At 48.4% G+C, this 21,479-nt stretch overlaps 1 protein-coding gene and 1 long non-coding RNA gene across 6 annotated transcripts in view; one reads left to right on the top strand and one right to left on the bottom strand.

The window, feature by feature from the left end:
• Window positions 1–21,479, bottom strand: part of VAV2 (vav guanine nucleotide exchange factor 2) — a 316,337-nt gene that overhangs the window by 32,509 nt on the left and 262,349 nt on the right. For 2 of the 4 annotated variants that reach the window (XM_068249069.1, XM_068249071.1), the window contains exons 14-16: window positions 4,270–4,402; window positions 2,228–2,242; window positions 75–184 (exon numbers count right to left, since the gene is read on the bottom strand). In XM_068249069.1, the coding sequence (XP_068105170.1) occupies window positions 75–184; window positions 2,228–2,242; window positions 4,270–4,402 (258 nt within the window). The remainder of the gene's footprint in view (window positions 1–74; window positions 185–2,227; window positions 2,243–4,269; window positions 4,403–21,479) is intronic. The other 2 variants (XM_068249070.1, XM_068249072.1) reach the window with 1 other exon arrangement.
• LOC137527957 (uncharacterized) overlaps window positions 1–21,479 on the top strand; it is a 141,304-nt gene that overhangs the window by 81,378 nt on the left and 38,447 nt on the right. The gene's annotated exons all lie outside the window — the stretch shown is intronic.

The following is a 21,479-nucleotide window of genomic DNA, read 5'->3' as shown; positions in this document are numbered from 1 at the left end:
GATCTATTCTGCACACGTAAAGTTTAATAACAATAGTCCACAGATTCATACATAAAGTAACAGATAATGCATACATTGCCATCTCAAACTGCTCCATCCACTTCCTCTTCATGTCGTAGGTTTTGCAGAAGAATTGGAAGCCCTGCTTGCCTTGTACATGGACCAGGAAGAAGCCGTACGACCACTGCCGAGAGACAGAGACAAGCTTACACTATAGAGTGCTAATCACTGAGGCATGCTGGGAGTCTGTTATACTGCGGGGTCAGCCCGATAACGGACTGGTAAAGCTGCTGTTTTAGATGGAGGATGTGAGCCCTTGACCAGGGTTTGAACCACTAAGTAAAACATAAAAACCCCTACGTGGATAGAGTAGAGGATTAAATAGAGGGCAGGAGTGGATATGGGGCAGGAGTGGATAGGGAGCAGGAGTGGATAGGGAGCAGGAGTGGATAGAGGGTATGAGTGGATAGGTAGCAGGAGTGGATAGAGTACAGGAGTGGATAGAGAGCAGGAGAGGAAAAGGAGCAGGAGCTGATAAAGAGAAGGAGTGGATAGGAGGCAGGAGTGGATAGGGGGCAGGAGTGGATAGGGAGCAGGAGTGGTTAGGGAGCAGGAGTGGATAGGGAGCAGGAGTGGTTAGGGGGCAGGAGTGGTTAGGGAGCAGGAGTGGATAGAGGGCAGGACTGGATAGAGGGCAGGACTGGATAGAGGGCAGGACTGGATAGAGGGCAGGACTGGATAGGGGGCAGGACTGGATAGGGAGCAGGAGTGGATAGGGAGCAGGAGTGGATAGGGGAAAGGAGAGGAAAAGGAGCAGGAGTGGATAGAGGGTATGAGTGTATAGGGAGCAGGAGTGGATAGAGGGTATGAGTGGATAGGGAGCAGGAGAGGAAAAGGAGCAGGAGCTGATAAAGAGAAGGAGTGGATAGGGAGCAGGAGTGGATAGGGGGCAGGAGTGGATAGGGAGCAGGAGTGGATAGAGGGCAGGAGTGGATAGAGGGCAGGAGTGGATAGAGGGCAGGAGTGGATAGAGGGCAGGAGTGGATAGAGGGCAGGACTGGATAGAGGGCAGGACTGGATAGAGGGCAGGACTGGATAGAGGGCAGGACTGGATAGAGGGCAGGACTGGATAGGGGGCAGGACTGGATAGGGGGCAGGACTGGATAGGGGGCAGGACTGGATAGGGGGCAGGACTGGATAGGGGGCAGGACTGGATAGGGGGCAGGACTGGATAGGGGGCAGGAGTGGATAGGGAGCAGGAGTGGATAGGGGAAAGGAGAGGAAAAGGAGCAGGAGTGTATAGGGAGCAGGAGTGGATAGAGGGTATGAGTGGATAGGGAGCAGGAGAGGAAAAGGAGCAGGAGCTGATAAAGAGAAGGAGTGGATAGGGAGCAGGAGTGGATAGAGGGCAGGAGTGGATAGAGGGCAGGAGTGGATAGAGAGCAGGAGTGGATAGGGGGCAGGAGTGGATAGGGGGCAGGAATGGATAGGGGGCAGGAGTGGATAGGGAGCAGGAGTGCATAGGGAGCAGGAGAGGAAAAGGAGCAGGAGTGGATAGGGAGCAGGAGTGGATAGAGGGCAGGAGTGGTTAGGGGGCAGGAGTGGTTAGGGGGCAGGAGTGGATAGAGGGCAGGAGTGGATAGGGAGGAGTGGATAGGGAGCAGGAGTGGATAGAGGGTATGAGTGGATAGGGAGCAGGAGTGGAAGGGGAGCAGGAGTGGATAGGGAGCAGGAGTGGATAGGGAGCAGGAGTGGATAGGGAGCAGGAGTGGATAGGGAGCAGGAGTGGATAGAGGGTATGAGTGGATAGGGAGCAGGAGTGGAAGGGGAGCAGGAGTGGATAGGGAGCAGGAGTGGATAGGGAGCAGGAGTGGATAGGGAGCAGGAGCTGATAAAGAGAATAAGTGGTAGGGAGCAGGAGTGGATAGAGGGAAGGGGTGAATAGGGAGCAGGAGAGGAAAAGGAGCAGGAGCCGATAAAGAGAAGGAGTGGATGGGGTGCAGGAGTGGAAAAAGAGTAGGAGTGAATAGGGAGCAGGAGTGAATAGGGAGCAGGAGTGAATGGGGGAAGGAGAGGAAAAGGAGTAGGAGTGAATAGGGAGCAGGAGCAGATTGGGCGCAGAAGCAGAAATGGAGCAGGAGCAGATATGGCGCAGAAGCGGAAAGGGAGCAGGAGTATATAGGGTGCAGGCATGGATAGAGAGCAGTAATAGAGAGTGCCATCTTACCATTTTCCCATGTGACTAGCGGACGCATGAACAGACCAGAAAAGATTAGCGTTAAACATGAGAGGTATTAGACCACTTCCTGTCTAGATGAAGTGAAAATAAGTCACTGCCTCTCCTACCTACACAATCCTAGATAACACTGTTTATTTATCTCTAAGCTGATAAAAAATGCTATAGAGTTGAAAAGGAATGACAGTAAACCATCAATGGCAGGGCTAATGAGTAAACAAAATGTAAAATAAACACTCCAGGAGAAGACAGATGTAACAAGTGAATAGAGTATATACAATGTGTTACTTATGCCTGGTACACACATTGAGATTTTCTGGCAGATTTCCTGCCAGACCGATTATTTCCCAACGTGTCCAATCTGATTTCTGATACATTTTTCCGTTCACATCTAAGGAAATGAGATCGGACATGTTGGAAATAAAACAAATGAACTGTTTAAATTAGGGCCCTTTTCCATTTGCACAGTGATGCGACTGCGGCTACCTAGCCTCATCGCATCATTTCCGCATCTCCCGTATTGGGATCAGGACTCCCGCGGACATAGCCGCATCGCACCGTGTATAATAGAAACGGGCCCTTAGAGAGACACTGGACTGAAAAATAATGATGATATAATGATTTGTATGTATAGTACAGCTAAGAAATAAAACATTAGGAGCAGAGACATAAGAGTAATATTGTTTCCAGTACAGGAAGAGTTAAGAAACTCCAGTTGTTATCTATGTAAAAGAGCCATTGAGCTCCACCACTTTCAAAGTTGCAGAGAGCTCTGTCTTCTGAAGCTTGTTATCTCAACTGTCAGTCACTGTATTTTATTTTTCTCTCCAGAGGATAGGTCAATAGTTCACTGGCCTGCTCTGTAAAATCATTTAGAATGCTGAGTAGTGTGTAAATTGCAAATATTAAAGAATGATGCAATGTTATAAAAAACACTATATGACTGAAGATAAAAATATGAGAATATTTTCTTTGCTACTAATGTTCTAGTAATTATCCGTACTACACAACCAATTAATTATATCATAATTTATTTATTTTTTGCTTCAGTGTCTCTTTAACAGGAGAGATAGACATATAAAATGTGTGGGTTTAATGTACAATAGAACTGTTTACATTAAAGAGGAACTGTAACGGCAAAACGTCCCCTGGGGGGTACTCACCTCGGGTGGGGGAAGCCTCCGGATCCTAATGAGGCTTCCCACGCCGTCCTGCGTCCCTCGGGGGTCTCGCTGCAGCCCTCCGTGCAGCGATGACGTAATATTTACCTTCCTGGCTCCTGCGCAGGCGCTCTGATGGCTGTCGGCTCCGAAGTAGGCGGAAATACCCGATCGCCGTTGGGTCCGCTCTACTGCGCAGGCGCAAGTCTCCGGCGCCTGCGCAGTAGAGCGGACCCGACGGAGATCGGGTATTTCCGTCTATTTCCGTGCAGAAAGTCGCCACAGCGCCCCCGCTGGAGCCAGCAAAGGTAAATATTGAAATTACAGTCGAGCCTGTCGCCGGCTGTTCAGAGGGCTGCAGCGAGACCCCCGTGGGACGCAGGACGGCGTGGGAAGCCTCATTAGGATCCGGAGGCTTCCCCCACCCGAGGTGAGTACCCCCCAGGGGATCTTTTTCAAGTTACAGTCTCTTTAAAGCTATAATGTATGAAAGTGGATAAATTGTGTAATTTTTTCCACTTTTTTTCCCTAATTTTCCTTTTAAATGCATAGAAAATAAGGTAATTGCTAAAAACAAATATCAGGCACAAAAAGCCTAATTTGTCCTGAAAAAAAAAACCCAATATATAGATCATTTAAGTTTTGATAATTATTGATAAAGTTATTGCCAAAGTAATCATAGCTGAGCTGAAGTGTGAAAACGACCAGGGTAGGGAAGTGGTTAAAAAAAGAAAAAGATTTTTTTGAGGGAATTCATGCTGCAGTTACAGAATAGAAACTCAGACCCGATACCTGACACCCTGACAAACCCTGTGCTTGCGCCCAGCCCCCAGAACAACGATACAGAACGTGCATCCAGAATAAGCCTGATACCTTCTTAATGTCTTTGTTGTTCATGGGGTCATCGGTCATCTTATGGGATAGCAGCTCGATGATCTCTTTTAGCTCGTAGTTGTAGCCTCGCCGTTTGCAAACAATCACAACTTTATCGAACAAGAACAGATACCTGGGGAGGCAGAAGGAAGAGCCAGCAGATTGTTAAAGTGACCCTTACATTTCATCTGGTGTGAGGAGATGCATCGTGTGTGTACAGCACTGATATGAGTGCAGTGATCTGCAAACATGGCTCTCCAGCTGCTAAGGAACTACAAGTCCCACAATGCATTTGCCTTTATGAATCATGACTGTGGCTGTCAGACTCCCGCAATGCATTGTGGGACCTGTAGTTCCTTGACAGCTGGATAGCCAAGTTTGCAGATCCCTGTGATGGTGCATGCCTGCTTCCGCTGTTCCCTACTATGGCTGTACGCAGAATAACCCAGTGCTATCAATCCCAATCTCTCTCTAGTTGGACCGCAGAGATTCTCATTCCTCATTCTCCTACTGATACAAAAGTTTCTGTGTAACTGTGAAGGTGACCATACATCTATCAGTTCTGTGGCCCAATCGACCATCTGATTCAATAATTTTATTGAATTGGATGAAAATCTGTGCCCCAACAAGCATGCCCAATCGCAGATTCAACCAGCGGCCGCTGTCCTCAAATGTTAAAGAACAAGCGACACTCATGCTAACCTAGAAATAAAAAACACACATATAAGTAGATAAATACTACTTCTACTTGCATAACAGATGTATTGTGCTATCCACGTACTGATTCCTGTGAATTTTATAAAGGAAAAGCAGAAAATTCTATTCAAGGCAGTGGCCATCTTGCCAAGCTAATGCTGACATCATATCCTCTCCGACTTTTGTTTCCCCCCCCTCCCTTCTCTTGCTCATTGTGTATTCATTAGCTGCCCTCCTGCCAGAGTCTTCAGACACTCCCACTGAGGTGTATACTAGGAACTACACTGTCTCATCCTCCAATCGCTGATTCACCTCAGCCTTGCTTGTAAACACAAGTGAGCAGAGGTGTTTCAGATAAGAAAGCTAGGCAGGGAAATAAATGGAAGAGAAGGAATATATTATAGATAAAAAGAACTCCCAGCATTCAACTCTTTGGCACTGTGTGGCACTAGGGCTAGTGCTCCTAAAGTATGTGATAACTCCAAACCATAACAGCAGAAAAAGTTTTGAATGCAGGATTAGCATCTTTATCACTTAATACACTCAGACCAGTTGCTGTTGAAATTAGATTTTTATGGAGACAACACCGCTTTAATGTGCCACATCGTGCAATTAAATCTCACCTGTTCCAACGGCTCCAGCTTCCCCATTTGAGTCCCATATGGCTGCTATGTGTAGCACCAGGATTGTGGCGTCGGTACAAAAATCATCCGACTCCAACTCTGACTCTTCAGTTTATGAAACCACCAACTCAGACTTCAGGTACCCAAAACTGCTCCGACTTCTCAGCCCTGTTATAGCATGTGGTCCGTGTGACATCACACACTCTCGATGTGCTATACGCAGCAGCCACTTGGGGCACGAGTGGGGAAGCAGGAGCAGTAGGACACTTGTGGCGGCTGGAATAGGTGAGATTTGAATGCACGGTTGAGGGGGAAGGGGTGTGTGTGCAGCTGTTAGGCAGAGGTGGCATCACGAGGCCGATTCCCGAGAGATTTCATGCTGAAATCGATCTGGAATCGGTCTCGGTCCGGGGTGTATGGGCAGCCAACTGATCTTTCTCCAATCAGATTCTATCAGAGGGAGGTCTGTCTCTTGGTCGATCTGACCATACATGACTAGCTAGCGTCTGAAATCATGGAAGGAGCAGGAAGTGAGGCGAACCGGAAGTCGGGGAGGAGTGGTGGCCTGCAAGGATACTATCGCTTATAAACATCTAGACCAGGCATGGGCAAACTTGGCCCTCCAGCTGGTAAGGAACTACAAGTCCCACAATGCATTTGCCTTTATGAGGCATGACTGTGGCTGTCAGACTCCTGCAATGCATTGTGAGACTTGTAGTTCCTTAACAGCTGGAGGGCCAAGTTTGCCCATGCCTGATCTAGACTATGGGGAATCCAGGGAAGTCCTGGTCAGGAACTCACCTTGTATGTCCTATCAATCACCACCATTATATCCACCTCACCAATCCCCACCAATATGTCCACCTCACCAATCCCCACCATTAGGTCCACCTCACCAATCCCCACCATTATGTCCATCTCACCACTCACCACCAGTATGTCCACTTCGCCAATCACCACCAGTATGTCCACTTCGCCAATCACCACCAGTATGTCCACCTCACCAATCCCCACCATTAGGTCCACCTCACCAATCCCCACCATTATGTCCATCTCACCACTCACCACCAGTATGTCCACTTCGCCAATAGAGGTGTACCGAACGGTTCGCCGGCGAACGGTTCCAGGCTCGCGTTCGCCTGCGCCAGGCGAACTTTTCCGGAAGTTCGATTCGCCCCATAATGCACTATGAGGGTCAACTTTGACCCTCTGCATCACAGTCAGCAGGCACATTGTAGCCATTCAGGCTACAGTAAGCCCTGGAGCCCCCCCCCCCCCCCCTTATACAAGGCAGCCTCCGGCGGCCATTACAGTCACTCGTGTGCCTGCTAGAGAGAGGAAAGGGACAGCTGCTACAGACTTTTTCTCTTAGGGACAGATTAGTTAGGTTCTAGGCTGCTTTGCTTGTTCCTGACTGATTAACATTGCTTTTAAAGCACCCAGCAACAGCTCTTTTCAGAGCTCAACCTGTACATTTTTTTTTCTGACACTTTTGTTGCATGCACAGCCTTGCTAATTGATAGTGTGTGTGCCACTGCCAGCAGCCCAGCACATTCAGTGACTGACTGCCTGTGTGTGTGACAGGGAGCTGCACATTGTACTACCCAGTACTGCATATACCCCAGTACCTGTTGTGTTTACTTAACCCACCTCATCACTGCATATACCTAGCTTTGTGTTGAGTGAACCCAGCTCACTGCATCTAACTACCCAGTACCTGTTGTGTTTACTTAACCCACCGCATCACTGCATATACCTAGCGTTGTGTTGAGTGAACCCAGCTCACTGCATCTAAGTCTAACTACCTGTTGTGTTGAGTGAGAACCCACCTCACTGCATCTTAAGTACCTTTACTGTATACTGTTCAGTGAACCCAGCTCACTGCATCTAACTACCCAGTACCTGTTGTGTTTACTTAACCCACATCATCACTGCATATACCTAGCGCTGTGTTGAGTGAACCCAGCTCACTGCATCTAACTACTTGTTGTGTTGAGTGTGAACCCACCTGGCCACCTCACTGCATCTAACTACCTGTTGTGTTGAGTGAGAACCCACCTCACTGCATCTTAAGTACCTTTACTGTTGAGTGAACCCAGCTCACTGCATCTAACTACCTGTTGTGTTGAGTGTGAACCCACCTGGCCACCTCACTGCATCTAACTACCTGTTGTGTTGAGTGAGAACCCACCTCACTGCTTCTTAAGTACCTTTACTGTTGAGTGAACCCAGCTCACTGCATCTAACTACCTGTTGTGTTGAGTGTGAACACACCTGGCCACCTCACTGCATCTAACTACCTGTTGTGTTGAGTGAGAACCCACCTCACTGCATCTTAAGTACCTTTACTGTTGAGTGAACCCAGCTCACTGCATCTAACTACCCAGTACCTGTTGTGTTTACTTAACCCACCTCATCACTGCATATACCTAGCCTTGTGTTGAGTGAACCCAGCTCACTGCATCTAATTACCTGTTGTGTTGAGTGTGAACCCACCTGGCCACCTCACTGCATCTAACTACCTGTTGTGTTGAGTGAGAACCCATCTCACTGCATCTTAAGTACCTTTACTGTTGAGTGAACCCAGCTCACTGCATCTAACTACCTGTTGTGTTGAGTCAGAAGAATCAGAATCAGAATTTATTTTTCGCCAAGCACGACTGGGTCGTGCCCGGAATTGGGCTTGGCACAAGCAGGGCATAGAAACAGTAAATGACACACACCAGAGATAGCAATACATCAAACAAGTACAATACGGTACGATACGGTAACAGTAATTACATAACAACCATTTTTAAAAGAAGAGTTCTTGAGTGCAGGCCTGGTTAGGACTTGTCCAGCTAGTAAAGCAAGCGGCCTAAGGAGGATCCGCTCTTCTTTTGGTGGTGGGGGTGGGAATGGGTCCAGAGAGTTCAGTGATTTGACAGCTGAGGGGAAGAAGCTGTTCCTGTGTCTTGAGGTCCTGGTGTAGATGGCCCGATACCTCAGGCCTGAACGGAGACGACAGAAAAAGCGGGAGCCTGGGTGCGAAGGATCAATTGCGATCCGTAAGGCTCTGGAGCGCAGTCTAGTGTTGAAGAGTAGGTCCAGTGGGGGAAGTGGTTTTCCGATGATCCTTTCCGCTGATCTGATGACTCTCTGTAGTTTGTGTCTGTCGCTGGCAGAGGAGCCAGCATACCAGACAAGGATAGAAGAACAGATGACGGATTCGATGGTGGCTGAGTAGAAGTTCGTCAGAAGTTTCTGGTCCATGCCGAACTTCCTCAGTTGGCGGAGGAAGAATAGTCTCTGCTGGGCTTTCCTCTGGGTGCAGGTGGTGTTGGCCTTCCATCTCAGATCGTTGGAGATGGTTGTGCCCAGGAGACGAGCGCAGGGGACCCGTGCAACTTCTGCGTTGTCGATGTGGATTGGGGGTGGTGTGGGTGCACGCTTCCTAAAGTCGATGATCATCTCAACGGTCTTTGCGGTATTGAGGACCAGCCCATTCTCCTTGCACCAGTTGCAGATTCTCTCAACCTGATGACGGTATGCCTGCTCATTGTTATTGGTGATGAGGCCCACAATGGTGGTATCATCTGCAAATTTGATAACTTTGACAGAGTTTTCAGTGGATCTGCAGTTGTTTGTGTACAGGGAGAACAGGACTGGTGACAGGACGCAGCCCTGTGGGGCCCGTGTTGGTGGTCCTTGGTTGGGATAGGATAGTACCCAGCTTGACGACCTGAGATCTATTTGTGAGGAAGTCAGTTATCCACAGGCGCAGGGTGGGGTGGACTTTGAGCTCAGCAAGGTTCTCCTGAAGTATTTGAGGGCTGATAGTGTGAACCCACCTGGCCACCTCACTGCATCTAACTACCTGTTGTGTTGAGTGAGAACCCACCTCACTGCATCTTAAGTACCTTTACTGTTGAGTGAACCCAGCTCACTGCATCTAACTACCTGTTGTGTTGAGTGTGAACCCACCTGGCCACCTCACTGCATCTAACTACCTGTTGTGTTGAGTGAGAACCCACCTCACTGCATCTTAAGTACCTTTACTGTTGAGTGAACCCAGCTCACTGCATCTAACTACCCAGTACCTGTTGTGTTTACTTAACCCACCTCATCACTGCATATACCTAGCCTTGTGTTGAGTGAACCCAGCTCACTGCATCTAACTACCTGTTGTGTTGAGTGTGAACGCACCTGGCCACCTCACTGCATCTAACTACCTGTTGTGTTGAGTGAGAACCCACCTCACTGCATCTTAAGTACCTTTACTGTTGAGTGAACCCAGCTCACTGCATCTAACTACCTGTTGTGTTAAGTGTGAACCCACCTGGCCACCTCACTGCATCTAACTACCTGTTGTGTTGAGTGAGAACCCACCTCACTGCATCTTAAGTACCTTTACTGTTGAGTGAACCCAGCTCACTGCATCTAACTACCCAGTACCTGTTGTGTTTACTTAACCCACCTCATCACTGCATATACCTAGCCTTGTGTTGAGTGAACCCAGCTCACTGCATCTAATTACCTGTTGTGTTGAGTGTGAACCCACCTGGCCACCTCACTGCATCTAACTACCTGTTGTGTTGAGTGAGAACCCACCTCACTGCATCTTAAGTACCTTTACTGTTGAGTGAACCCAGCTCACTGCATCTAATTACCTGTTGTGTTGAGTGTGAACCCACCTGGCCACCTCACTGCATCTAACTACCTGTTGTGTTGAGTGAGAACCCACCTCACTGCATCTTAAGTACCTTTACTGTTGAGTGAACCCAGCTCACTGCATCTAACTGCCTGTTGTGTTGAGTGTGAACCCACCTGGCCACCTCACTGCATCTAACTACCTGTTGTGTTGAGTGAGAACCCACCTCACTGCATCTTAAGTACCTTTACTGTTGAGTGAACCCAGCTCACTGCATCTAATTACCTGTTGTGTTGAGTGTGAACCCACCTGGCCACCTCACTGCATCTAACTACCTGTTGTGTTGAGTGAGAACCCACCTCACTGCATCTTAAGTACCTTTACTGTTGAGTGAACCCAGCTCACTGCATCTAATTACCTGTTGTGTTGAGTGTGAACCCACCTGGCCACCTCACTGCATCTAACTACCTGTTGTGTTGAGTGAGAACCCACCTCACTGCATCTTAAGTACCTTTACTGTTGAGTGAACCCAGCTCACTGCATCTAACTACCTGTTGTGTTGAGTGTGAACCCACCTGGCCACCTCACTGCATCTAACTACCTGTAGTGTTGAGTGAGAACCCACCTCACTGCATATAGCTAGCATACCCCCGAGATGGACAAAATGGACAAACCAGGTAGAGGAAGAGGTAGAGGCAGACCCAGAGGAAGGCCACCTGGCACTGGCAGGTCTGTGCGAGGTGGTGTTGCTGTGATTTCATGCGGACCTGCCCCAAAATACAGTGCTCAGAAGAAGGCACGTGCCATCACTTCCCAAAATCGTGAGGAGGTGATTGAGTATTTAACACAGAACACCTCATCTCCCGCAGCCACCAGCGCTACAACAAGCACCACATCCGCTGCATTTGACACTTCGCAGGAGTTATTTGGTGGTGGTGGTGAAATCACTGATTCCCAGCCACTACTGCAACAACAACAAGAAGGAGCAGGTACACCACCTCATACGTCTGAGTTAGGTGGCGATAGTATGGACGTAACGTGTGTGGATGGGGATGATGGTGGACCACCTGAAGTTGGTGCACTTGAGGAGGTGTCTGAGGAAAGCGCAGCTGGCCAGGAGGATTATGATGACGATTATACGGATACCACATATGTTCCCGGTAGAGGAGATGACCAGGGGGACAGTTCAGAGGAGGAGTCAGAGAGGAGTAGGAGGAGACAACTCCATGATAGAAGCAGAGGGAGCTCGTCCTTAGAAACAGCTGGGGGCAGTGTCCGGTGCAATGTATCGCCAGCTATGGCCAGGGAGCACACATGCCCTTCAACGTCAGCTGCTGCTGATGCCACCGTAGCGCCATGCTCAGCGGTTTGGAAATTTTTTCACGTGTGTGTCTCAGATCGGAGCAAAGCCATCTGTTGTCTCTGCCAGCAAAAATTGAGCCGTGGAAAGGCCAACTCTCACGTAGGGACAAGTGCCTTACGAAGGCACCTGGAGAGAAGGCACAAACAGCTATGGCAAGAACACCTGAGTAAAAGCAGCACTCCTCAAAAGACAAGCCAAACTCCTTCTCCTCTTCCTCCTTCAGGTGCATCGTCTTCATCCACTTTCTCCCTTGCACCTTCACAGCCACCCTCCTCCACACCGCCTCTTCCCTTGAGCGGTTCCTTCTCCTCTGCCCACAGCAGTACCCAGCTGTCCGTGAAGGAAGTATTTGAGCGTAAGAAGCAAATGTCTGCCAGTCACCCTCTTGCCCGGCATCTGACAGCTGGCATGGCGGAACTATTAGCTCGCCAGCTATTACCATACAAGCTGGTGGAGTCGGAGGCTTTCCGTAAGTTTGTGGCCATTGGTACACCGCAGTGGAAGATACCAGGCCGCAATTATTTTTCTCAAAAGGCCATACCCAAACTGTACCGTGCAGTTGAGAGGCAAGTGGTGTCATCTCTGGCACACAGCGTTGGGTCAAGGGTCCACCTGACCACGGATGCCTGGTCTGCCAAGCACGGGCAGGGCCACTACATTACATACACAGCCCATTGGGTCAACCTGGTGACCGATGGCAGCAAGCAGGGAGTACGTGGCTGCGCAGAGGACCGACTTGTCACACCTCCACGGCTTGCAGGCAGGCCTCCAGCCACCTCCTCTCCACCTGCTATCACCGCTTCGCTGTCGTCATCCTCCTCCTCCTCGGCTGGTGCCGCCATCTCCTCCCCAGCTACACAGCCCCAGCACCCCAGGGCCTATGCTGCATGCCAGGTGCGACGGTGTCATGCAGTGTTAGACATGTCTTGCCTGAAAGCGGAGAGTCACACTGAAGCAGCTCTCCTGGCTGCTCTTAACAAACAGGTGGAGCAATGGCTGACCCCGCACAAGCTTGAGATCGGCAACGTGGTGTGTGACAACGGCAGCAATCTCATTGCTGCGTTGAATTTGGGAAAGCTGACACACATACCCTGCATGGCACATGTGCTTAATCTGGTCGTGCAAAGATTTGTGTCCAAGTACCCAGGCTTAGAGGACGTCCTGAAGCAGGCCAGGAAGTTGTGTGGGCATTTCAGGCGCTCTTACAAGGCCATGGCACGCTTTGCAGAGATTCAGCGTAGAAACAACTTGCCGGTGAGACGCCTGATTTGCGATAGCCCGACTCGCTGGAATTCCACCCTGCTGATGTTCTCTCGCCTGCTAGACCAGGAGAAAGCCGTCACCCACTACCTGTATCATTACAGTACAAGGACACAATCTGGGAGGATGGGGATGTTGTGGCCCAACAACTGGACACTGATGCGAAATGCATGCAGGGTCATGGAGCCCTTTGAGGAGGTGACCAAACTGGTGAGTCGCGATGAGGGCACCATCAGCGACTTGATCCCCTACGCCTACTTCCTGGAGCGTGCCGTGCGTAGAGTGGTGGATACAGCTGTGGAGGAGCGTGACCAAGAAGAGTTAGGGCAGCAGGATTCATTGGAGCCATTTACACACGAACCCGATGTTTCCACAACACCGGCGGCAGCACAGAGGGGGGAGGAGGAGGAAGAAGAGGAGTCGTGTGGGGAAGGAGAGGAGTCAGACTCAGATGATGGTGATGATGAGGAAGGTGTTTCTGTGGAGGAGGAAGAGGCGGCGGAAGGAGAACAACCGCGGCAGCCATCACAGGGGGCTTCTGCTGCTCCACGTTCCCGTGGTATTGTTCGTGGCTGGGGGGAGGAAGAGGAGTTGCGTCCCGTCACTGAGGAAGAGCAAGAGGAGATGGAGAGTACCTCTGCATCCAGCTTTGTGCAGATGTCCTCTTTCATGTTGTCCAGCCTGTTGAGGGACCCCCGTATCAAAAAACTCAAGACGAATGACCTGTACTGGGTGGCCACGCTACTAGACCCTCGGTACAGGCACAAAGTGGCGGACCTCTTACCAACTCAACAAAAGGCGGAAAGGATGCAGCACTTGCAGAACAAGCTGTCGATGATGCTTTACAATGCGTTTAAGGGTGATGTGGCTGCACAACGCAATCAAGGTACCACTGGCAGTAACCCTCCTCCTCCCAAGTCCACGCAGGCAAGAACAGGACGCTCCAGCGATCTCAGGGTGATGTCGGACATGCGGACGTTCTTTAGTCCAACTCCTCGCCATAGTCCTTCCGGATCCACCCTCCACCAACGCCTGGACCGGCAGGTAGCCGACTACCTGGCCTTGAGTGTGGATGTAGACTCTGCGAAAAGCGACGATAAACCCTTGGACTACTGGTTGCGCAGGCTTGACCTGTGGCCAGAGCTGTCCCAATTTGCCATACAACTTCTCTCTTGCCCTGCCGCAAGCGTCCTGTCAGAAAGGACCTTCAGTGCAGCTGGAGGCATAGTTACTGAGAAGAGAAGTCGCCTAAGTCACGACAGTGTTCAGTACCTGACCTTTATCAAAATGAATGAGGAATGGATCACGGAGGGCTACTGCACGACCGAAGACTAAGTCAGTCCACTCCCCACACACAGCATCTCTGCCTGCAGGCCGCTTGCCTTCTCCGCCACCACCAACAGGGTCCAGGACTCTAGGCGGATTCCTGAATTTTTAAGGCCGCTGCTAGCAGCGGCCGCTACACTAATTTTTCTGGTGCGTGTACATGTGCCCATCCCCCTTCGTGATCATTACCTTGCCGCGGTGAAGGGGCTTGCGCATCACAATGAAGCAATGACCGCCGGCTATTTGAGTGTCTCGGGTGGGGGTGGCACACAAAAGATATTAAGGTCGTTGCTTCATTGTGGTCAGACCAAATTTGATCAGCTGGAAAGTCACTGTTCTGTCATTCAGCTACATCAGCCGGGCAAGCATATGGGCTGAAAAGCCACCATCACCTGCACTCTCGTCACGGTGCGCACCAGTCCAGCACGGCCGTCACTACACAAACAGCTGTTTGCAGTCACTGCATACCTTTCACTGCATCTGTGACTGCACATTATACTTGGCAGTCAGTGCATAACTTGCATGTAATGATCGCTGCTGCAGCAGCTATTGCTGGAAGTAGTGCTGCAGCTCAGGCAGTTCTGATGTCTTTCCATGCAAGCTGCATAGCTTTGTCTGTCTTTCCCTGCTGTCAGCTTGTGACTGATTATCATTCACCTGTGTGGGAATCTGCATGTCTGCTCCCATTGGATGACCTCAGTATAAAGATCTGCTTCCTGCAGGGTTTCCTTGGGTTTTCATAGCTTCAGCTTAAGCCTGTCTTGCTGTCGCTTTAGCCCCCGATCGTGTTTCTTGTTATAAAGATACTTTGCTGGTCTTTGCATCATATATTGGTTCATTGCCAATATATATGCATACCAGCACGTTTATTATTTTCCTTGTATTTGTGTTACGTTAATACATCAGTGTCGCTGATATATACGTACACGAACTGTTTATATCCTGTGTGCAGTTAGTCAGCTTTCCAGCACGTTTTGGTAGGTTGCGCGTACCGTGACCACCCGTGCTGAGGTAGTTACCCTGCTCCTGGTTCTGTTTGTGGATTGCGTTCATCTCTGCGAAGAGATAACGAATCCTTCTGAGTCCTGTTCTGTTGCTGTTTGTGGATTGCGTTCATCTCTGTGAAGAGATAGCGAATCCTTCTGAGTCCTGTTCCCTGTGTTACTCCAGTCCTAGTCAGCGTTCCTGCTTATGTCATATATCGGTTCATTGCCGATATATACATATGTTAGTCAGAAGTTACAAATAGTTTCATTGATAGCTGTAATTGTAATACGCTAGGAAAACATACTTATTGTATATTTATCTGTGTTACGTTCATCTATCTTAATCCTGCTATTTTCTGACTATCCTGTCCTGTCTTTGTGAGGCACGCCATCGCCGCATCGCATTGGCTGCCTCATTCCAGTCTGTCTGGTTTTGGACGCTTGCTGTCGCTAAGTAGCCGCTAGCTAGCAAGCGTTCATTCTGTCTACCTGTCCTGATCTCCTCAGTTCTGGTTTGTGCGCTCAGCGCTACTTTGCACTGAGACGTTATAACGAAAGCATTGTTTGTGGCTGTCAGATCTGCACCGGCTCTGTGCGCCACAATCTCCTATTGCAGTCAGTCCTCCCCTCCACTATACTAGGGATAGCCTGTTTCCTGGTGCTAGTGTGTGTACCTCCTCCACGTCAGCTCATGCGTTGCATGCTGACTGTGGAGAATACACCACCAAGCCTTACATTATGAAAACCCCATTACCAATCCCCATTGTGGGGGGGATTCCCAGAAAGTATGACACTGTTAATTATGGTTCCTGTTCCTTTAAGAAATTTGAAGAACTTAGCTCTGAAACAGAAAATGAGTTTTTCTCTGAATGTGCCAGGTTCCTGACCAATCCTGATCTCCAAGCGACTCCCGTTTCAACCTGGGCACTCCAACTAAGTTATATTTTGTTTAAAGGGGAATTATTCCAGTGGGCATTTGATGTTCTCAATCATTCCGATTTGAAAGATAGACCGCTGGAATTTCTAGCGTTTGTGATCCATAACTGGTTGCGCATAGATCCATTGCCTTTTCCTCTTAATGAACTCCTGGCAGCAGGCCAATCAGCTGCTCCTTCAATTGCTTGCAAGAATGAGCAGCAAGCAGAAAGTGTTACTGATAATTTTCCTGCAGCTTTGAATAAATCACCAAAACCCGCAAGGTCAAAGGCAAAACGCAAACGTTCTAAGAAACGTGTCCAATCTGCAGAATCGTTATCCTTAGACCTATAATGAGATTCTGCCATTAACAGATAATGAAATGCAATTGTCTTTCAGGGGAGTTAAATGGACTTATGAAACTACTAATGAACTTTCCTCTCTGGCTAGGGAAAATAAAGATTTTTGTTTAAAAGAATTATCTGAGTATGATTATGAGGAGATATTACAGAGTATTGAACAAATCAACTTATTTGTGAAGCAAGGAAAGTTTGCATACACTACAGTTAAACACTTGCTACAGGTATTGGAGATTCTTAGGAATAAGGAATCTGCCAATCACCTGCTAATTAACCCAATATATGTCCCTGCTACAATCATATCTGCAAACCATGATCTGCCTGTTAAGTATGCTTGGAATCCTCCATTTGAGAAAGGAGAGATGGAAGCTCTGGTCAATGAATGGAAGAATGATTCAAGTTCATTTTGTCAATTTTACAGTGCAAAAAGTGAATTAGTATTGAATGCATGCATTAAGTCTGCCTATAACCTAATAAAAACTGGTGTGTGTGGGTATGACTTTGTGGCTCCATTGATTGATGTGTGGGAACTGATTTTGGATGATTTTTATGTGACTCCGAATTCGCAAATTTGGCGTTCTGACCCGCCTGCTTCAGCACCTTTGGCTGATTCAGCAGGTGATTCGGAGCTCTTTTTGTGTGAAATTGAAGTTCCTGCAATTCCACCCTGTACCATGGATAACTCAGTGTTACTTCCCAGTAAAACAGAAGCCACTGATACATTCTTAACCTTGCCCTGCGCAAATTTCTCAGCAGAGAATCCAGAGGTCCTGCTGACTTCCGAGTCCAGCCTAGCCAGTACTCATGACTCTTTGTTTAGTGAAACAGACACCAGAAAAATCTTGCCTGTCTCTGCAAACACTTCTGCAGAAATTACCTGTGTTAATAAAGTTCAACTCCTGTCTGATCCAGCAGATGCCAATAGATGCACTACATCAGTTTCCGAGTCCCAGCAATCCTGTCTAGTAAACTCAGAACCCCAGCATCTGAATTTTCCAATTTTACAAATGAATGGTGATTCAGATGCGCAAACATTGTGTCTTGATCTTCCTGTTTCTACACCTCGCTCTAGTTTCGTGAATAGCTCAGAGCATCTGCTCTGTGAACCTGAAATCGCAGAATTATTACCTTGTTCAGAAAATGTTCCAATAAATTTGCCCTGTACCATGAATTGTGCAGTAGATCTCTCCAATGAAACTCAGGTCACAGAATCATTATGCTGTCCAGCAGGTGCTTCCATGGTTTTGCCCTGCAATATGGACTGTTCAGTGATCCTGTCCAGTGAAGCTGTGGTCGCAGAGTCTTATGCTTCACCCAGTACTTTGGATATTTCAAACCCTCTAGCAGAAGGGTCTGAGGCACTGCTTACCTCAGTTGGTGTTGCAGTAATATTCACTTGTCTAGCAGCTGTTTTGGAATTACAGTCTGCTCTAATAAAACTTGATGAATTTCTGTCCAGCAAAGCAGAAGCCATTGAAATATTGTCCTCGTCAGCAAGTGTGTTAGATACCTTGCCCTGTACACAGTCTGATTTAACCAATGTTGAGTCCCTCTCCAGTGTTGTAACAGCCGAGGAACTCCAGCCCTGTCCTCTGAATGTTTCAGAAGTCTTGCCCTGTAACATGGATAATTCTGATTCTCTGGTCAAAATAATAGAAATCTCAGAATTTCAGTCCGGTCTGATGAGTGTTCCTGAAACCCAGCCCTGTATCCTGAAAGATTCTGGTTCTCTGGCCGCTGTGGCAGAGGTTCCAGAGTCCCCTTCCTGTCCAGGGAATTCCTCAGTTTTGCCTAGTCCAGTGGGGGCTGCTGCAATACTGACTTGTTCTGCAGCGCCTCATGAGCTCCAATCCAGTGTATTAAATGAGTCTCTGTCCAGTCCAGAGGTAGTTGTGGAGTCCCTATCTGGTTCAGTGCATACATCAGAAGATTTGTCCTGTCTTGTTAGTGCCCCTGAATCTGATTTGTTACTGACTTTGCTGGAATCAGCGACATCTAAGTCTGATCCAGCATTCTCGTGTAAAAGTCCAGTAGTTGCGAAGTTTAGTCATGATGATTTTTTTTGGCCAGTCCTGGTTTTGGTCCTGTCTTGGCTGACCCTGAGGCTCACAGTTCCTTGACATGCCCAGAGGTTTCTCTTGTGCCGGTGTGCCCAGATGTTCTTTGTGTGCCAGAATGCCCAAGTGTGTCTAAGGTGTTAGCGTGCTCTGATGCTTCCTTAGTGGGAACACGTTCTGATGTTGCCAGTCTGCCTGCATGCCCAGAGATGGTTCTGGTCCCTGAAAGCCCTGATATTGATGTTTGTCCTTGTGGCCCTGACTCGGGAATTGCCCTAGGTTCCATAGGGGTTCTTGATAGTTCTCCATGTGAGCCTAAGGGGCATTCTGACCTATGGGGATCTCTTTGGAGCTTCAAGGTGTTCTGGGAGGTCTCTGAGAAAACTTGTCCTGGTGCCTTGGACTGGTTCAACAGTGGGTTTTGTCTTGGTAAAGACAGTACCGGTGGGCATTGCAAAGGCTTTGGCGTTTCTGAACGGTTCCTGGAAGGCGGTGGGTATCGCTCAGGGAATTTCGGAGGGCTTTCTTCTGGAAATCATGGTTCTGATGGGTGTCACACTGGGGCTTGTAGTACTGATGGGCATGGTTCTGTAGGTTCTGGTTCTGATGGGTCCAGTCTTGTGGGGACTGATTCTGGAATTCGGTCTTGCCGGGCTGTCCCGGTCATCATGAATTATCAGTCAGACTGTTTTGTTGGGAATTTCAGTTTTGAAAAGCGTCTGGAATCCGCTTTTAAAGGCGGGGGTACTGTAATGATCGCTGCTGCAGCAGCTATTACTGGAAGTAGTAGTGCTGCAGCTCAGGCAGTTCTGATCTATTTCCATGCAAGCTGCATAGCTTTGTCTGTCTTTCCCTGCTGTCAGCTTGTGACTGATTATCATTCACCTGTGTGGGAATCTGCATGTCTGCTCCCATTGGATGACCTCAGTATAAAGATCTGCTTCCTGCAGGGTTTCCTTGGGTTTTCATAGCTTCAGCTTAAGCCTGTCTTGCTGTCGCTTTAGCCCCCGATCGTGTTTCTTGTTATAAAGATACTTTGCTGGTCTTTGCATCATATATTGGTTCATTGCCAATATATATGCATACCAGCACGTTTATTATTTTCCTTGTATTTGTGTTACGTTAATACATCAGTGTCGCTGATGTATACGTACACGAACTGTTTATATCCTGTGTGCAGTTAGTCAGCTTTCCAGCACGTTTTGGTAGGTTGCGCGTACCGTGACCACCCGTGCTGAGGTAGTTACCCTGCTCCTGGTTCTGTTTGTGGATTGCGTTCATCTCTGCGAAGAGATAACGAATCCTTCTGAGTCCTGTTCTGTTGCTGTTTGTGGATTGCGTTCATCTCTGTGAAGAGATAGCGAATCCTTCTGAGTCCTGTTCCCTGTGTTACTCCAGTCCTAGTCAGCGTTCCTGCTTATGTCATATATCGGTTCATTGCCGATATATACATATGTTAGTCAGAAGTTACAAATAGTTTCATTGATAGCTGTAATTGTAATACGCTAGGAAAACATACCTATTGTATATTTATCTGTGTTACGTTCATCTATCTTAATCCTGCTATTTTCTGACTGTCCTGTCCTGTCTTTGTGAGGCACGCCATCGCCGCATCGCATTGGCTGCCTCATTCCAGTCTGTCTGGTTTTGGACGCTTGCTGTCGCTAAGTAGCCGCTAGCTAGCAAGCGTTCATTCTGTCTACCTGTCCTGATCTCCTCAGTTCTGGTTTGTGCGCTCAGCGCTACTTTGCGCTGAGACGTTATAACGAAAGCATTGTTTGTGGCTGTCAGATCTGCACCGGCTCTGTGCGCCACAATCTCCTATTGGAGTCAGTCCTCCCCTCCACTATACTAGGGATAGCCTGTTTCCTGGTGCTAGTGTGTGTACCTCCTCCACGTCAGCTCATGCGTTGCATGCTGACTGTGGAGAATACACCACCAAGCCTTACATTGCACTTGAATGGATACACTTTCAAACAATTTAAAAATACAACCATCTAAACTTTCAAACAATTTAAAAATACAACCATCTAAACTTTCAAACAATTTAAAAATACAACCATCTATCATTTTCAAAAAATTTAAAAAAAAGGGCAAAAAAACTTGCCCTCCGTAAAACATTCTTGGCAAATGCTTTCGACTTGGTTTGTCTTCCGCTGGCTCAAGGGTCCATCGGACCACAGATGCCTGTTCGGCAAAGCACGGTCAGAGCAGCTACAGCATGGGTCTCAGCAGGCTCCCACTTCGGGCCGGAATCCAACCTTCATTCCCCGCGGTGACAATGGCAGACTTGCCCTCCATAACGGATTCCCGTTAAAGGATTTAAAGTTAGTTCATTTCAATTAGGGCCGCAAAAGGTCCTCCTGAGTCCTGTATTGTTATTTTTGGTCACTACCTCGGGGCGGGCGTGCATGCCTGCCTGCTTCCCTCCTTGCCTGGATGTGTGGTGGTAGACGTTGATCAGGCTCCAACTCCGGAACGCAATACAAGAGGGAGCTCGTCCTCAGAATCAGCTGGGGGCAGTGTCCGGCGCCATGTATCGCCAGCTATGGCCAGACAGCCAACATGCCCTTCAACATCAGCTGCTGATGCCACCGTAGCGCCATCAGCCCAGGGGGGCTCAGCGGTTTGGAAATTTTTTCACGTGTGTGTCTCAGATCGGAGCAAAGCCATCTGTTGTCTCTGCCAGCAAAAATTGAGCCGTGGAAAGGCCAACTGTCACGTAGGGACAAGTGCTTTACGAAGGCACCTGGAGAGAAGGCACAAACAGCTATGGCAAGAACACCTGAGGAAAAGAAGCACCCCTCAAAAGACAAGCAGCGGAGAACAACCGTGGCAGCCGTCACAGGGGGCTTCTGCTGCTCCACGTTCCCATGGTATTGTTCGTGGCTGGGGGGAGGAAGAATGGATACACTTTTAAACAAATTAAAAATACAACCATCTAAACTTTCAAACAATTTAAAAATACAACCATCTAAACTTTCAAACAATTTAA

Source organism: Hyperolius riggenbachi, chromosome 8 (assembly GCF_040937935.1).
Source record: "Hyperolius riggenbachi isolate aHypRig1 chromosome 8, aHypRig1.pri, whole genome shotgun sequence".
NCBI lineage: Eukaryota > Metazoa > Chordata > Amphibia > Anura > Hyperoliidae > Hyperolius > Hyperolius riggenbachi.
This window is presented reverse-complemented; position numbering and strand designations above follow the sequence as displayed.